The sequence below is a fragment of the Camelus bactrianus genome, chromosome 16, assembly GCF_048773025.1.
Source record: "Camelus bactrianus isolate YW-2024 breed Bactrian camel chromosome 16, ASM4877302v1, whole genome shotgun sequence".
NCBI lineage: Eukaryota > Metazoa > Chordata > Mammalia > Artiodactyla > Camelidae > Camelus > Camelus bactrianus.
Window position 1 is genome coordinate 16,001,834 of NC_133554.1, and position 17,813 is coordinate 16,019,646.

General features: G+C 54.6%; 1 protein-coding gene across 2 annotated transcripts in view; it reads left to right on the forward strand.

Moving 5' to 3' along the window:
- Positions 1–17,813, forward strand: part of CUEDC1 (CUE domain containing 1) — a 76,502-nt gene that overhangs the window by 48,122 nt on the left and 10,567 nt on the right. For both annotated transcript variants that reach the window (XM_074342743.1, XM_074342744.1), the window contains exons 2-3: positions 8,104–8,688; positions 12,939–13,066. In XM_074342743.1, the coding sequence (XP_074198844.1) occupies positions 8,335–8,688; positions 12,939–13,066 (482 nt within the window). In that variant the 5' untranslated portion in view covers positions 8,104–8,334. The remainder of the gene's footprint in view (positions 1–8,103; positions 8,689–12,938; positions 13,067–17,813) is intronic.

Consider the following 17,813-nt stretch of genomic DNA (forward strand, 5'->3'; position numbering starts at 1 on the left):
TCCTCCCTTGTTTCCCTGACATGAGCACCAGGCACCCTCAGCCTCTTCAGGGGCAACTCTGGCCCATTAGGACTCAATTCAATCCACAGTTACTGAGTTTTTGCTGTGTGCCCTGCTCTGTGCTCAGCTTTGAAACGCAGAGGGGTGGTCAGGCCTGATGGATGTAGAGTGTCAAATCTGGAATCACATCTCCTGGGCTCAAATGCCAGTTTGGCCACTTAGCTGTGTGACCTTGGACAAGATACTCGACTCTTCTGTGCCTCCTTTTTCCTTCTCAAAAGTGGAAATAGCATTGGTAATATGTACCTCACAGGGCTGTAGAGAGGATGACAAGAGTTATTAACACGCCTAAGGCGCTTGGAATCATGGTTGGCACGCAGAAGCAGGCCCTAAGTGTTATGTTATCATTATTACTATTATGACTGTCATTCTACCATGATGAGCCAAACAGATGACATCTTGGGTCTTTTCAACTGAAAGGCAGAGTTGACTTCTTGATGGACCTCTTATTTTACAGCAGCAAGCCCAGGGCCTCAGGAAAAAAGATAAACGATGGTGTCCTTAGAACTGAGGCTCTGGGGCCAATCCTTTCATAGGCAAGGGACCTTATTAACTTCCTTTGAAACCTCTTGCGCTAGTCCCTACCCAACAGCCCCCACCGATTATAGACATGGCAATGGAGGTTGAGGCAAGAGAGAAAAACTAGGAAAGAAAATGTCTTCTTTCACTTTTTTCCTTCTATAGATTTTTAAAAGATATTTTTGGAGGAGGCAGATTTTCATTTTCTGCCCCAGCCTTAAATTGGACTAAATGATGGGGGATGGCACAGAGAGGTAAGTGGCCAACCCCAGGTCACACAGCCCGGTGTGGCAGAACTGAGTCTGTCCCTCCTTCCCTTCCCCCTCCTCTTCCTCTCAGGTCCCACCACACCTCCTCTTCCCGATAGCTGTGCCCGAGGGTCCTCTCGGCCCTTCCTGACACCCCTGCGCCCAGGAGTGGGCACAGGTGTGGCTGCCCAGCAGCTCTGGGCGCCTGGGGAATGAGGCTGGGCTTTGTTGCAGCCCCAGCAGCTGTGACCGTTTGAGTTTCCATTAACCGGTTTCCGCGCCTTGGGCTGGAGCAGGAGGCTCGGCATTTAAAGGTCACCCGGCTTTTGAAGCTGCAGTGACATTAATAGCTTGGGAAGAAAACAAGCCTGTGCGGGGCAGGAGGACAAGGCGCCTCTGTCAGGGCTGTCCCCTCCCTCCCCACTGGTTGCTCACACACGGTCCACACACACACTTACACACTCAGACACACACACACACACACACACACACACACAGAGACCCTGGCAGCCTCTCTCTGTCTCTGGTCCCCACCTCCTCTTTCCTCCCCTTTTGGGGCCTCTCCAGCTCAGAAGCCAAGAGGATTGGGCAGACTTCCCTGCACCCTGCCCCCATCGCGTCCAAGGTGACAATTGGACAAGGATGCAGCTGCCCCAGGCCCAGCAGCCTCTCCATTAACGCTGCCATTACCCACTTGAGGTTTCCCCAGGACTTAACCATGGTTACACAAGCGTCCCAGGGGTCAGATGACCTCATTCTGGCCCTGCTGGCTTTTGCAGCCTGGATTCCTAATGAGACAAAGTAAGCCAGGGCCTGGGCTTCTCAGACGGGAAATGAAAGGGCTGGCAAGCCGGCTGGCTCTTGCTTGCCAGTTCTAATCACTTGGTTGTGGCTTGCTCAGAGCGCTGGGTTGAAAAGGGTTCTGAGGTTGTGTAGATTCCATAGGACAATGCCTGGATGGATTAGTGATGTCTGCAAAGGACCCAGGATAGAAATTAGTGGCACTTGTGCCCTGTATGTCCTACCTTGGGAATCAATTATTTTTGAACTATTTCAGTCTTGGATTCTACGACCCCTGGGGCGGCTGGGTGGCTCCTCCCCCTTTCAGTCAGCGGTTGCGGGGGTGGCTGATTCTTGAGTTCTTGGAGGGAGGCTGCTCTGTTTTCCCTTTCCTGGGAGGGCCTTGGCCTGAGCCCGGGGACACCACCTAGTGGCCTGGCATGGCGGCATCCCTGGGCTGGGCCCAGATCCGAGGCCAAAAGGGACAGTAAGTCCCTCTGCAGACTGTGATCACAGCAGTTATAGATAGATCACAAGATTGGGTCTGTCCCCAGTCCCTGGGGGGTTTTCAGAGGAGGGAGCCGGAGGTGTGCAGGGACAGAGCTGGCCGAGGGCAGCCCCACCCTATTCCAGAAGAGTGAAGGGGGGATGAAGGAAAGTGCTGGCAGTATGGGGCCACTGGCCTTCCAACCCCACACCTCCTCCTGAGGCCTCCTGCTCTAACCCCTGCCTTTTGGGTCCTGGTCCTCCAGGGAGGCAGTGGAATATCAGTTCAGATGTTGGCAGGAGCTGACCTCCTGCCCCCTGGAGCTGTCGCTGGCTTGGAAAGAAGACCAGCCTGCCAGCAGCCTTGTGTGCCAGAGAGGAGGCCCTCAAGCCAGGTGGCAGAGGGCTCGGGCGCCTTAACCGTGCCACTGGGCTGCCTTGGCCTTGGTCGTTGTCTGTGAAGTGGGGTAGTAATGCACGCGCTCTACAGATCATAGGTTTGTTGTGACGACTGAATGAGAAGGTAGAGGAGAAAGGGCTTCGGAAATGAAGACAGCGCCTCCCCCTCCCTCACCATTGCTATGAGCCCGAGGAGGAATGGAAGGAAGAGAACCCATAGTTACTGTGCTCCGACCTCTTTCCTCCCCTCCTCTACTTACCCACCCAACAAGTATCTATTGACAGTGCTGGGCACTGTGTTAGGCACTGGGGACACTACAGTGAATAAAGCAAAGGCCTTGCCCTCGCGGAGCCACGTTCTAGTGGGAAGATGGTCAGCAACAAACAAACACATAATCTCTCAGGTGGTCTGTTTCATGAGCAAAGCAAAGCAGGGTACAGGTGAGGGAACACTGGCGGATGGGCTGGGTGGCGTTGCCTCTCCAATAAAGTGATGCTTGTGTAGGGATCAGAAGGGAGGGAGGGAGCTGTGTACGTATTTGGGAGGAGAACATGGCAGCCTGTGCAAAGAATAAGTTCTGAGGCTCCTGGATGGGAGTGTGTGTGACCTGGGGGTGGACTAGCAGGGCTCCGGTGGCAGAGAGGGAGGGGGGGAGAGAGCGAGGGTGTGTGTGCATGTGCACGCGCTTGGTGTGCCAGCAAAGTCAGAGACGGGGCACAGGCAGGACCATGTGGGGCCTGGTAGGCTGAAGTGAGGCTCTGGATTGTGTTCTGAGGACATGGGGAGCCGCGCTGGGAGGGTTGGAGCAGAGGAATGGCAAGACCTCTGGATGAGTAGTCTGCAGGGATGCGATCAGGAAGGCCAGGAGACAGGCACGGGACGGGAGCAGCAGAGGTGTTGAGGGGTGCCTGGATTCTAAAAACATTTCGAAGACAGGGAAGACTGGATTTACTGCAGCTGGGTGTGGGCTGGAAGAGGACTCAAGCACTCCAGGATGACTCCCAAGGTTTTGGCCTGAGCCACATGGAGAAGGCGAGGAGGAGCAGGTTGGGTTAGAAGGAATCGCGAAGTCAAATGACCTGTTACATTGGAGCTGCTGTTGGACATCCAACTGGAGGCAGCAGATCAGATGTGCAAGTGTGGAGGTGAAGGGCATGTTGTCGGAAGACCTCAGGGCGAGAGAAATTTGGGAGCCAGTGTTCAGTGTGTAGATGGTATTTAAAGTCATGGGACTGGAGGAAAGTATAGCTCAGTGGTAGAGTGTTTGCTTAGCATGCACGAGGTCCTGGGTTCAATCCCCAGTACCTCTATAAAAAAATAAAGTTGTGGGACTGGATAAGATCGCTCAAGGTATGAAGGTAGCCCAGGCAAAGGGCCAGGACCTGTGCCAGAGGCCATACCAACCTGTCCCATTGGGTGTTTCCTGTACTCAGGCACCCATATAAGTTCTATCATAACACCCTGTCCAGGTAGGTATTATCCAAGTTTTGACAAATGAGGAAGCTGAGGTTCAGAGAAGTGAAATAATTTCCCCAAGTCACCCAGCCTAACTAGACCCAGCAGACTGGGAACACTGGATTCTGGCTCCCAGTCTCATGTCCCCCACGTGGGCCCTCCCTGACCCTGCAGGAGACTGGCTGCGATGACCTTGGGCGAGGTCGGGAGAAGAGCACTCCGGGCAGCTGGCTCACCTCCCTGGGCCAGGCTGGGAGTGACTCAGGCCTTGGCTGGCTTGCAAGCTTGGAGTGAAGCTGGGCTGTTTACCGCCCCTGCCAGGCCTGGATTCCTTTCCGGGGAGGCCTGGCTCCCTGGGTTCTGGGGGAGGACAGGTGTGGGGTTTCTGCTTCCCAAGCCCCAGGTTACTCACAACCTGAAAGTTTAGGAGAGCCTTTGAGTTGGCCTCCAGAACGTCTAACGGGCTCAGCAGGTTTGATTCGCTTCCTTTTTCAGAAGTCAGGGGTTATCTCCCTCTGTTTCCCCGCCAGTGCCCATCAGCTGGGGTTCAGAGAGTGGTTTCCCCAAGGTCACAAGCCAGTTCTGGGACAGAGCCAACAGAACCCCTCCCTCCCTCCCCCAGTGCTGTCTGGGTCACATTTCCTCTGCTGGAGTGTCAGCCAGGCTGTGCCCAGTCTCCTAAGCCTTTCTGAGGCTTCTTGGCTCCTAGCCCTGCAAGGCTGACTTGGCATTTTGGGCTCTTAGGAAGTGGGTTCCTAATTTTGGCCTCCTCTACGTGCTGGCTGTGTGACTTTGTGCAAGTTACCTAACTTCTCTGAACTGTTTTCCACAGCTATAACATGGAGACGGTAACATCTATCTCTGGAGTTGTACTAAAGATTAAACATGAAAGTGTCTGGAATAAGCTCGTAAACCTAAGTCGCCTGCCTTTAATTTTTTCATGTGTTTTATTTATTTATTTATTTTTATTGAGTCATAGTCAGTTTACAATGTTGTGTCAATTTCTGGTGTACAGCACAATGCTTCAGTCATACAGGAATATACATATGTTCATTTTCATATTCTTTTTCACCATGAACTACTACAAGATATTGAATATATTTCCCTGTGCTATATAGTATAAACGTGTTAATCTATTTTTTCATGTGTTTTAAATTGCTTTTCATTTGAGCTGTGCTGGTTGCAGAAGGCAGCGTGTTGTGCATAACTCTGACCCTGAGGACAGTCCTTTTCCCTGCTCCCAGCCATTCTGGCCAAACCTCAGCCCTGGCCTCAGCCTCTGCACTGGAGTTTAGCGAGGGGTGGGGTGGGGGTCCTCTGAGAAGTGGGGACCGTCACAGTTCCTCCTGCTGTGAATTACAGGCAGACTGGCTTTGGGAGTCTGTGGGTCCATGCAGAGTCCTGTGAAAACGGTGTTTCTGTACATTGAATCCTATTCCCCTGCCTTTCCCATGAGGAGTCATGGTCTCATCCACAGAAGTACCCTTTGATGGAATATTCTAGGCTCTGCCACTGCTGGCTCTGTGTCCTGGGCATCCCCTTGGTTTTGGGTCTCATCTCATCTGTAATGAGGAACAGGCTATGGGGGCGGCTTAGAGCTGCCAGCTGTTTCCATGTCACGGCAGACACAAAATGTGATTTTTCAAAGCTTTGCCCCCCGGGTAAAGGGAAGAGGCTGCTGGGGCCGTGGTGTCCCAGCTGGCCTCCCCGGGGCTGTGAGGATCAATGTCTCCTTCCAGAAGGCTGATGGGAGTATCCAGATGCTGGGGAAGGATCCCCTGGAATCCCCTGCCCCATCCACTCTGGGAGCAGCTTGGCCCACACACCAGCTGGCCCTGGCTCTTCTGGGGCAGTGGCAGCAACAGTCACGCGGCCAACCACATTCCAGGCAGCACACTGAGGATTATCTTACTTAACTCTCCTTGAAGCCCCATTCATGTAGGTGAGAGATTGGGCACAGAGAGGAGAGGGGACTTGTACCAGGTCCCACAGCTAGGAGGTCCTACAGCTGGGAGCTGCAGAGCTGGAGTTGCATCCTGGGGCCAAGCCAGTGCCCTGACTTAAATGGCAGGAGTGCAGAATGCCTCTCAGGGGCTTCCCGACCCTCAGAGAGGCCCAGAGCCCAAGGGGCCTGTAAAGGGGGCTGTTAATGGGGAAAATGTGGACCCATCATCTTCCTTCTTTGTCTCTCAGGATGGGTCAGGTCCTGGCTTCTTTCTCCTAGGGGCTGCATTTCCCAAAGTGAGAGCCAGGTCCCTCCATCTCTTTTACTAAGTTACTCAAGGGGCAGGGAGAAGGTGGCTTTACTCCAGAGGTGTAGCACAAGGCACTGACCCCTATGTGCCATGACAGTGGGACAGCAGATTGCAGCCCAGGGCACTGGCTTTTGGGGCCTCCTGAGGGCCTTGTTAGAAGCCTCAGGGCAAGTGTCCAGAATCCAGGATAAAGGCCACAGCAGGGTGGAGTCCCACTTTGGAGGGTGTTCTGGAAGCATCCTCTGACCTTCAGTGTGTTGGGCGTGGTGGGAGGTGTGGGGGTGGGGAGCTGGGGTGTCTAAAGTCAGCTGCAGGAGGCCATGTCATCCTTGGCTACCTTCCTATGTTCATTCTCATAACACATTTCTTGGACTGATCATTTGAGGTCACTTCCCTGTGCTTCTTTGTGAAATGGCTTTGGCCTCTCTGGGCTGGGACTTGCTCATCTGGGAAGAGATGGGGTGAAGGAGGTTGGATAATAAATCCTGCTTCACTCAGTCAACAGACTACTACTCAGGCATTAAAAATGACAGAGTAGATCTATATGTTCTGACATGAGAAGATGGCTACAATAAATTATGAAATGGAAAAAACAATTCGCACAGTAGAATTTATGGTTTGATCACATTTCGGTAAAATAAATCCATACGTATGGTAGTATGTGCATAGAAAAAAGGACCTAGATAGATATACCAGAGTGTTAACAGGTTTCCTCTGAGGGCGGGAGGGGATCATTGTTCTGTAACATCAGTGTCCGGAGGTTGCATGGGGCCCGTGTGTTTCCAGTTTCCTATTCTTGAATACAGCCCGCCTCCCTGGGACTAGGCAGACCCACCCAGCAAGTCCCAGAGCAGAAACCCTGGACTATTTCCACATCCCTCTAAGGGGGTGGAGGTTTGCAGGAAGTTAAGAATCTCAGCATAGCAGCAGCGGAAGGCACTGGAGGAACAATATGAAGTCCCATTTTACCTGTGAGGGGACTGACCTAAAGGGACAGACGGAATCAGTGGTAGTGACAGGTCTTCTGGCCTTCCGCACCCTCTGGTCTAGCCTTCCTTCCATCACCAGTTAACTGCTGAGGTCATGGCCAGGCAGATCATCCCGCTGATTTGTTCACAACAGTGTTTCTCTATCAATTGCCAAAGATTATGACCCCAAGTAGAAAAGAATTTAACATCCTTTGATGGAACAGTCCCTTAAAATAGAGCTGCCACTGCCACTTTTCTACAATTAGTAAATTACTGTACATCTTGGGATAAGCATGAGAAAGTCAGAACTTGACGTTTTGAGACACGTTCAACTCTCAGTTGACTGCACCAACAGGCATGCGACCTTGGTAGTGATTTACATGCCTGGTTCTGAGTGGGCTGCTCATGTTCTGTGGCAGATTTAGTGGAGCTTTGCACAAAGTGGATGCCATGATGGTGGGGCCCTGATGGGGGGAGGTGAGGAAAGCAGAGACTGGATGGGGCTGGAGACCAGAAGGGGAGGACATTGCTTATACAGAGCCCTCCTGCCCCCATCCAGTCCTTAGGGATAGTTGGCAGTGGGTGTAGTGGTTAAGGCCAGGGGCTCAGGGGCCATAGTCCTGGGCTCAAATCTCATTTCCTCGACTTCCTCAGGTCTGTGCCTCTGTTCTCCCATCTGCATAAGGGGGATACTAGCACCTACTTCATGATGATGTCATGAGTTAACCCGCGCGCAATACTTAGGATGTAAGCCCTTGCTAACTGGTAAAGAGCAGGGCTGTTGAATTACCACAGCTGGAGAGAAAGCAAAAAGAAGCCGTTCTCCCGTGGATGTGGTAGTTGGGTGGTGGTGTCGCCCTAATTCCTTTTGGCACCATCCTGAGCTCAAGTTTGTTGCATTCGTCCCCTGACTCTGTCCTCCTCGGTTTCAGGTGGGACGGTCCGGTGAGCCTGCCCCAGGATGCTCCGGGGGCGTGGATGACCAGCCGCGCAGCCCCACACGGCCCAGGCCCGGATGCCGCGCCCTAGTCTCCTGACCCGGGGACCCCGCCCGTCGCGGGACTGAGCTGCCCGAGCCCGCCGAGCCAGCAGCGACGGCGCAGGGACCCGGGGGAAGGGGCTCGGCGCGGGCGGGAAGCATTTTCCCCCAGCGGCTCGGCAAGATGACCAGCCTGTTCCGCCGGAGCAGCAGTGGCGGCGGCGGCGGGGGCGGCGGGGGCGGCGCGGGCGGCTCGGCGGGGGCGCGCGGGGCCGGGGGCAGCGCGGCGGCGGCCTCGCAGGAGCTCAACAACAGCCGGCCCGCCCGCCAGGTGCGCCGCCTCGAGTTCAACCAGGCCATGGACGACTTCAAGACCATGTTCCCCAACATGGATTACGACATCATTGAGTGCGTGCTGCGCGCCAACAGCGGCGCCGTGGACGCCACCATCGACCAGCTGCTGCAGATGAACCTGGAGGCGGGTGGCGGCAGCGTCTACGAGGACAGCTCGGACTCGGAGGACAGCATCCCCTCGGAGGTAGGGGCGCGGCCCCGATAATTCACCAGGAGCTCCAACAACTGAACCTCTTAGAGGACTGGGTTTTATTCCTGTCTGGGTTCTGCCTAGCAAGCAGAACTTATGTCTTATTTGTCCTAGGGAAGCTGTACCCAAGTCAGCCTGTGGCCTTATTATATGGCCAAAAATCATCCAGTCACTCAGCAAACATGTGCACTTACTCAGGGCTGTGCCAGACACCATACTAGACCAGAGGGTCAGAGGTCATCAGACAAGGAGCTCGTTAAAAATGGAGACACCTGGGCATCACCCCAACATTCTGAATCCCACTTGGTCTGTGTTTGTCCAGAAAGGCTCCTCTTGAACCTCTGGGTATCCCCTTTGGCCAAGTCAGAGTTCCTGCCCTCACAGCTCACAGTCCAGTGGGGACTAGAGGTACGTGTCAGGCAATGACAGCCTGGAGAGGTAAATGTTAGGATGGGGGAACTGAAAGCAGCAGAGAGAAAATGATGGCTGAGAACCAAAGAAAGAGTGAAGAGTGAGAGAAAGGAGTGCAGGCAGAGGGAACAGCTTGTGCAAAGGCTCAGAGGTGAAACAGGGCAGGAGTCCTTAGGGAACTGGCAGCAGTTCTGTTTGTCAGGGTCCTAGAGTGAGCAGAGACCAGGAGGCCTTGTGGCTGAGAAACAGTGGGGCTGTACCCTAGAGCCTAGGGAGCCATGGAAGAGGGATGACACACCAGACTTGCAAGTTCAATTCCTGTGACCGAGGAGTGAGTGATACCCAGGCTGGTCGGTCTCTCCTCTCTCCAGGGAGGTGGGTGGAGGAGAAGGGACCAGCTCGCTGAATCAAGGCCCACCTGCTGGGTGTGGCCAGGCCTCCCTCTGCCCATCCAAGAGTTCAGGACGCATCTTGCCCCCCCAGTCTCGGCAGGACCTGCCATGCTGGGCGCAGAAGGGGCACACAGAGTCTTTCAGCAAGGGAGTCACTGCCTGCAGGGGCATCAGAGACATGCAGCCATGGACAAGACAGAAGGACCCAGCAGATGGGATTCAGCTCTGCTCTTTGGCCCCAGCCTGGGCCAAGCACCATCCCACATGCTTAGCTGCATCATCGCTTCAAATCTCATAAACTTTGTGAAGTGGTATTGTTATTGCCCTCATTTACAATGAGAAGCCAAGACCCACCTGTGGCCTCAGAGTCCTCAACATAGCCCTGCAGGTGGCCATTCTCCGTTAATCTTGCAGAGTAGAGTCCACTTGCCCTTCCTCCTGTAGGGGGTGCTGACTGAGATTTCTCTTTCTAAGTAGAGGAGAAGCTCTGTGGGCAATGACATTTGGCTCATCCCTATGTCACTTGCAGCACTGGGACAGTCACAGCATGTGACAGGCACTCAGGGAATGTTTGCTGAATGAATAAATGCTGCTGTCTTTGCACAGCTTTTTTTTTTTTTTTTTTTTTTTTAGTGAATTCTGACTGCTTTATTTTGGGGGGAGGGGAAGTAACTAGGTGCATATATTTATTTTTAATGGAGGTACTGGGGATTGAACCTAGGACCTTGTGCATGCTAAGCGTGCACTCTACCACTGAGCTATACCCTCCCCCCTGCACAGCTTTCTTTAGTCTATTTTCCTGGGAAACCACTCTTTTACTCCGCCTGGATTAGCTAGTGGAGGGAGCTTTAGAAAAACCAGATCTCCTTTGTGAAAAGGAGGGGTAGGTGCATGTGTGTGTGCGTTTGGGGGGGTGTGTGTGTGTATGTTTGCAGATACAGCCTTTAAGTGTGAGCTGGAAGGAAAGTTCTCTGCCAACACTGACCCCTTCCATGGTCTCATTTGTTCTGACAGTCTGGCAGGTAGGATAATATTTCCTCCTTTGTTTTCAGCACCCACAGCCCTGTGAGCCACCACAAAGCGTCACCGATGCCCTACACAAGCCTGCACTGTGTGTGCTTCTGTTTTGCTAAGAATCTTGCTTTCCAGATTGAGCCCCTTCTCAGCACCCCTCCTGGGCTCCCCCCTACCCCCATCTTTGGAGCTCAGCTTGGGCCTATTCATTCCTGACCAGCCAAAAGTGCTTCGGAAAATTTATGAGCGGCAGCTGGAATGACAATAACTGCTGACTGGAAAAAGCCCCCTCTCTGAGGGCTGATGGATGGTGGGCTGGCCCGAGGGGGATCCTTGCCACAGAGAAATATCTCCTGTCAGATCAATGGCCCGGACCTTGGCCCCCGGAGCACCTGGCAGGCATCCATCACCCACACTGAGTGAAGCCAGGAGGCCACAGGACCGAAAACTTCAGCACCTTTCTTTAGAGCCAGAAGAACAACCTCACTGTGGCTGGTGAAACTGGGGGGAGGGCCGGGGAGCCAGACACATGGCTGGGGTTACTCTCCCTGGAGACTCGGATCAGCCTTTCCGGAGTGTGCCTGGCCTGCTGTCTGCCTGGTTGGCGTTTCCTCATTCTGCTCCAGGAGCCTCTGATGCATGTCTGGTTCTTGCAGCCCCAGGAGGCCGCTGGAGGAGCTGGAGGGGCTGAGAGCGGAGGCCTGCTCTCCCTGAATCTGCGGGCCGGCTGCTACAGGTCCCAGTCATACGAACCCCACGCGGCTTCCTTCTGGGAACCACTCCTACTGAGCTCTCCCCTCCTTTTCCATCTCACTCAGATCAGCGTCAGTGGAGACAGGCCAGGCCAGCCACTGAAGGAGGAGAGGCTTGGCCTCCAGGCCCCAGCTTAGAACCCTGTCCCTCAAAGCAGTTGTGTGCCAGGCACCAGCAGTTCACCAGTGAACAGACCTGGACTTTACAGTGTTTTATTTTTTCTCTCTCTCTCTCTGTCTTTTTTTCTTGTGGAAATTTGGGGTAAGGAGAGCAGTGGCCCACAAAGCAGCTACATTCTTCTTTTTCTGCAAAAGCATCTGTTTAAATACTTACCGCCTCATAGGAAAGAACGTTAGTGCATTCCAGGGCAGGAGGCCTCCTTGGGTCAGGCTGGCTGTGTGTGCGCAAAGCATGGCAGTGTGTGTGTGCGCAAAGCATGGCAGTGTGTGTGTGCGCGCGCCTGTGCACGTGCGCATGCTCATTGACCCACCTGCCCGTCCTCAGTGGTGTCACTCTGACACTCCGGGTGCCGGGCTGTGGCTGGGCTCGGGGCAGAGGTGTGCCGGGGCAGAAGCAGAGGCAGCTCAGCGGTGACTTCTGCAGACTCACTTAGGGCTCAGATTTCAGGCCAGTTGACAGCCTCTAAGTCCTTCCAGTGTTCTTTGGAGGAGATGAGCGCAGAGCTGAGCAGGAGAGGAGAAGGGAGCAGGAGGGTAAGGTGTAGGCCGGGTGGGGTTGTGTGACCTGGGCTCTCCGGGTCGACAGCTTCCTCCTGCCGTGGACCCCTCCGTGGACCTCTGTGGAAGGGTCCAGGTCAGTCCACATGGCAGGAACCCTGGCCTTCATCCAGCCCTTGGCTGCCCTTGCCCCTTTCTCTAGTTCCTGGATGAAGAGAGGAGTCTGGGAGGAGGAAGGGCAGGCATCCTGGGCCCTCCCTTTACCTCTATCCACCCTGAGAAACCAACCTGGTGTGCAAGCATCGTGTCTGAAGGAGGGACGCTAGCCGCAGAGACCATGTCCATGTCAAGACTTAGGTCTAGAAACAGTGTGTGGCTTTTGCCTTGTTAATCAGTCAGCCTGGGCCTCAGTTTCCTCATCTATAAAATGGGAGTAACGACCCACAGCCTACTTTGCCCAGTTGTTCCAGCTTAAGGAGAGGGCATCGATGTGGAAGTACTTAGAGGGTAGGAATGATGTTAGTTATTTACTGAGAGGAACGCACGTACAGAAGAGTCCACGAGTCACAAGTGTGCAGTTCAGCGAAGTTTCGTCAGCACCCCGGTCAGGAAACATCAGAGAGGCTGGGATCCCCCTCATGCTCCTTCCGAGCTCCCCAGAGGTCACACTGCTCCAAGTGCAATCACTGTTTTGATTTTGCCTGGTTTTGATCCTTCCTTGGATGGATAATGCTGCCCGGAGCATTCCTCTGGGGACGTGTGCTTTCACGTCTGCTGTGTGTGTGGGAATCGCGGGCTCAGAGGTAGCCCGGGTGCTAGGTGTTAGTGAAGGGAGCCAGACAGTTTTGCAGAGTGGTGCTTGTATCAGTTTACACTCCCAGCAGCAGTGGCAGAGTTCTCTTACTACACATCCTCACCCACACTTGATTTTGTCTAAATTTAATTTACATTCAAGGAAGGACTGTTAATATTTCTTCCTTTATTGCCTCTGATGCAGATTTTGGAAAGAACCTTGGAACCTGATAGCTCAGATGAGGAGCCCCCGCCTGTGTACTCCCCGCCAGCCTACCACATGCACATGTTCGACCGGCCTTACCCTCTGGCTCCCCCAACGCCACCTCCCCGGTAAGAATCTGTCTCCTCTCAGAGCGCAGGGCAGTTGGAGGGGAGGGGGATGAGAGGTTGGGATTGAGTACAAACACAATAGGAAACTTGGCTGGACCCCTCAGTATACTGTCCCACCAAGAACAGTCTTCTACTGCAGCAAGAGGCACTTTAGCTAGATACCAAGGAGAACTTTCAAAGTGTGAGGATTGCAAGAGCAGACATTCACTAAATTCCTACTCTCGGCTGGGCGCTATGCTGAACACACACTTAAACAGACTTAATCAAGGCTCAGCCTCTGCCTTCTGGGAGTTTATAGTCAAGCGAGATGCATCATGAGGGTGACAAATGCACGGAAGGGGTCCAGACACTGCCTCTCCTGGGCAGACGTTACTAACTGAGCGCTGTGCTCTTTCCTGCTTAGTTGAGATGGGACGTCAGAATCCTCCTCAACACAGCACTTCCAGACAGTCATCAGTAATTGATGGAATAGATAGCTATTTGCCATCCCTGGTCTAGGGATGTTGTAGGGATTTTTAAGCAACGAGGGCAAGTAAGTCGCTTTTTCTGGGCTAATCCGATGATTGGAGGGCGAAGAAGAGATTGCTAGGTCCCTGGAGAAATCTTCCCGGTCAGGGACTCTGTAATTTGGAAATTTTAAATGAAGCTGTTTGCCAGCCAGGTCCCGTGGGTCTCCGAGGCGCTTGTTTTTTTCTGGGCTCCCTGTTCACGGTGGGCTGTTGAAGCCCAGGTGTCTCTTTGTCCTAGACCTGCTGGTCCTTAGAATGACTCCGGCCTGGAGTGGGGAGGGGCTGGGGGAAAGGATGGGACAAGGGACTTGTTCCAGTCGATCTTCCCTTCAGGGGATCTTGGGGGCCCCAGACAGTGTGATCATACAGGTATAGATAATAAATCATAACAGCCACCATTTACTAAGTGACCTTCAAATGCTAGAAACTGACAAGGTTCTTTACCTACACCATTGCATTCAAATCATCCAGCAGCTTGTGAGGTAGGCCCTGTTGTCATCCCCATTTTACAGATGAGGAAACTGAGCCTTGGAGAAATTTCTTAACTTCCCTAAGACTACCGAGCTGGGATTTGAACCAGGTCATTCTGACTCCAAAGCCAACAGATGTGCTTCACTGCTGTGTCCTGTCATCTCCCTGATGAGGAAAACCTCTGTGATTGCAGCTCAGAGAGCTGGTAGAAGCCTAGAAAGTTATGGGGGTGGGGGAGGAAGCAACGTTTGGAGTCGTGGCCTGGAGTGGAGCTGAGGTCCTTCCTCTATCACAAGTGACACAGGAGGCTGCAGTGGGGGGAGGCAGGGAATAAGTGGATAGGTCTGGGTGAGATCTTGGCAGGCCTTGCAGCCTGGGATGAGTCATGACGCCCAGGGCTAAAGGATCTTCCTTTGACATTTTTCTTTAATGTCCCAAGATGCCTTTTCAAATAGTTCGGCTTCTATTAGAATAATTCTACTTATTTTTCCGAAGGGAAAGCTGAGCCCAGAAGAGACAGAATCCCATCGTAAACCTGGTGTGGACATCCTGGCCACATCCTCCCTCCCCTCCTCTGGGTCTGGTGGGTCGGGTTGGGTAGGGGTAGTGCTGCCCAGGGCTGGGAGCCCCAGCTGGGGGCAAAGTGACCTCAGCACTAGACCAAGGCTCAGGAGGTCTCGCTCACACCCTGTGACTTTGGACAGGTTGCCTTCTCTGAGATTCAGGGGCCTGACCCAGAAGTGAAGGCTTTGCTGGGCTGGGGGTGGATACAGGGAAGAGAACTTGCATTGTGGAGTCAGACAGAAGCAGAGTGTTCTCCCCAGTCACTCCCTGCCCCTTGAGCGACCGAACTTCTGATTCTTTAGGTGCCTTTGGCTCACTGCTCAAACTCCCTGAACTTCTTTTGCCTCATCTGTGAAATGGGAATACTGATCCCCACCTCGGCACTCTTGTGAGGGTTGAACGAGATGTCATGTGGGTAGCACTTAGCACAGTGTCGGGTGTGAACCAGACCCATCACCAGTGGTTTACTGCTCCGTCCCGCCCCCGGCTGCACAGCTGGCCTCTGATGTCAGCTCCGACAGTGAACACTGACACCAGTGATGGGGCTGCCCTCAGAGGCCAGTGTTCAGAATAGGCAGGGCCAGTCTCTGAGCATGTGCCCCTTTGCCCCAGGATGGCCCTGCTAGGCCCAGATCAACCCCCAACCCAGTTACAGGGCCTCATTCCGTCTCTTCATCCAGGACGCGCATTTTCAGCATTTACTGAGTCACCTGAAGCATGCAGGCACTGAACCATGTCTATTACAGAGGTGGACACAGCGCAGCTGGGACCTTCAAAGGAAATCAGAGTCTGTGGGAGGCACAGACGCCAGGCGGGGTGTGGGGAAGATGGCCTAGAGGAGCTGATGTCCAAGCTGTGACCTGGTGAAGTGGACAGGATAGCATTCCAGGCAAAGGAAACAGCATGTGCAAAGGCCTGGAGGCAGGAAAGAGGGGAACCTTCTAGGGGAACTCTAGGAATTTTGGAACAGCTGGGGGAAGCTGGAGAAGCGAGCAGATTATGGAGGGCCTTGTGGGTCCTCCAAGGAGCTTTGACCCTATCCCACAGCCAGGGCATTTAAACTGGAGAGTGAGATCAGATTAGCATTTTAGGAATCTCCCTGTGGCTGCTGGGGGCAATCAGATGTGAGTGGGGACCTGGGGGAGGAATGGCCTGGCTCCCTTCTGTCACCTCCAGTGACTGGGGTGCTTTTGAGACAGCAGATGGGGCAGGGTTTGGGAGCTGGCCCTGCTGGGGCACAGAGAGGCAAGGTGATCCCAGGGGAGCATGCCTGGAACGCCAGGATCCCTGGGCCCAGGTTTTACCAGGATGATCTATGTGCCCTGGGACAAGGCCTGACCCCATCTGGGCCTCAATGTCTGGTCTTTACCAAAACTCCTTCCTAGAAGGCTTGCTGCTGAAATCCTTCTGGGCTCTGGTATTCTTTGGGTAAACCTGGGGTTCTGCTGGGTCTGAGGTTCCAGTTCTGAGGTCCAGAGGCAGAGGCTCTGGGTCAGGAGAGCCTCCCCAGCCTTCTCTCTCTTCCCTCCCCCGGCCTGTCCTTGCCTCTCTCTCCAGACTGAAAGACAGTCTCTGAAACCCAGAGGCACCCCTCCTCGCAGGCCACCTGCTGTTCTTCCGTTGAAATTACAGCCTTGGAAGTTTTTTTATTTGCCTCCCAGCTCATTTCTGACATTCCTTTCCAACCACAATGGAGTTGCCTGGGCCGCCTGCACTCAGGGCTCCCTGGCTCTCGCAGCTGTGGGCTGACCTCATCTCAGCCGGTGCCAGGGCAGGGGGCCGGCAGGGGGCTGGCCTGCCCCTCCTCCAGGACCATGGGCCCAGCAGCCGGGGGAACTCAGCTGAGGGCGAGCCTTCTGCTCCTCATCCCCCATCCTCCTCCCCACTTGGGTTCTCAGTGACAGATGGCTAGAGGGGTCCAACTGGCTTGAGGGGTCCAACGGCAACTCCGGGGCTCTCTCCACAGCTTTCCTGGGTGGCTCTGGGCGTGGTTGCTTTCAGGTCGGCACCTTTGTCCCAGATGAAGACCCTGAAGCTGTAGGAAGGGTGGCGACCCTGAGAGGATTTCTCCAGGGTGCTGGGGCCGACCATAGGTGGTCCTTGAGTCCCTGAGAGATGGGGTGTCCCCTCCCCTGCCTCTCCGGCCCTTAGAGAAAAATGAAGCTGCCAAGAGTAACAGGAGGCGGAGGAGTGATGGAGAAGGACACGTGCCCAGGCATCGGAGTCCCGGGTGGTGATACAGGCTCCATTCTGGCATCTGTGTGGCGAGAGGGGCCGGGGTTCCCTGGCTCCTGGCTGAGTGCTGAGCTCCCACCACGCACTTAGCAGCTTGTTATCCTGTCTGCTGCCGCCCCCGCCCTTCCCCCTCCGCCGCCAGGCCACCCGCCCAAAATAGAAAAGGAAAGGAAGTTATTTCCATAGTCAGAGGCAGCCCGGAAAAGCTCCCCTCCAGTGAGGGGGCGGGCGGGATTCCTGGAGCTGGAGACTAAATCAAAGCCAGGCCCGGGAGAGAGTGGCCCCCACCGCCCCCGGCCCTAGGCTGCCTTCTCTGTGTGTCATTTCCCTGATTCAGCAGAACACGTGTCCTGCGGTTGCCACGCTGCAGGCTGCCTGCGAGGAGCTGTGGGGAGCTCCTGGCCAGGCCCCAGGCTGCCCGCAGGCCGGGATGGCAGGGCGGGAGCCTGGAGGTCGGAGAGGGCGCGTGCCCTGGCCTCCTTCCTCTCCGCCACCACTTTGCTGTGGGCCTCAGGCTGGCTCAGGCATCCTGCCAGGCACCTTGCCTACCGAGAGCCGCCCCTGAGCGCCACCTGGGCCCAGAGCCCTTCCCGCCCCACACGTGCCTTTTCAGCATGTCGTTCAAGACAGACTCTTGAGGGGCTTCTGCGTGCCTGGGCAGGGAGGCAGCAGTTTGTAAATAAGGAAACTGAGCTCCGGGGGAGCAGGCTCTCACCCAGGACCACCGTGCTGTCTGTGGCTGCACTAGATCTGGAGCCTGGGTCCGCTCTGCCCTCTAGGGATCCTGGTGCTCCCATTCCCCTCGACCCCAGCAAACCAGAGTGGGGTGGGCTGGGCTGCTGGCGGCTCGTGTCTGTTCACTCAGGGCACACCTGTTTCTCAGCAGCCATGAGCTGGCATCGGGCTCGGTGCTGGGGATAGAGCTTGAAAGAATATGATCCCTGCATCCGTGCCTAAATCTACAACGC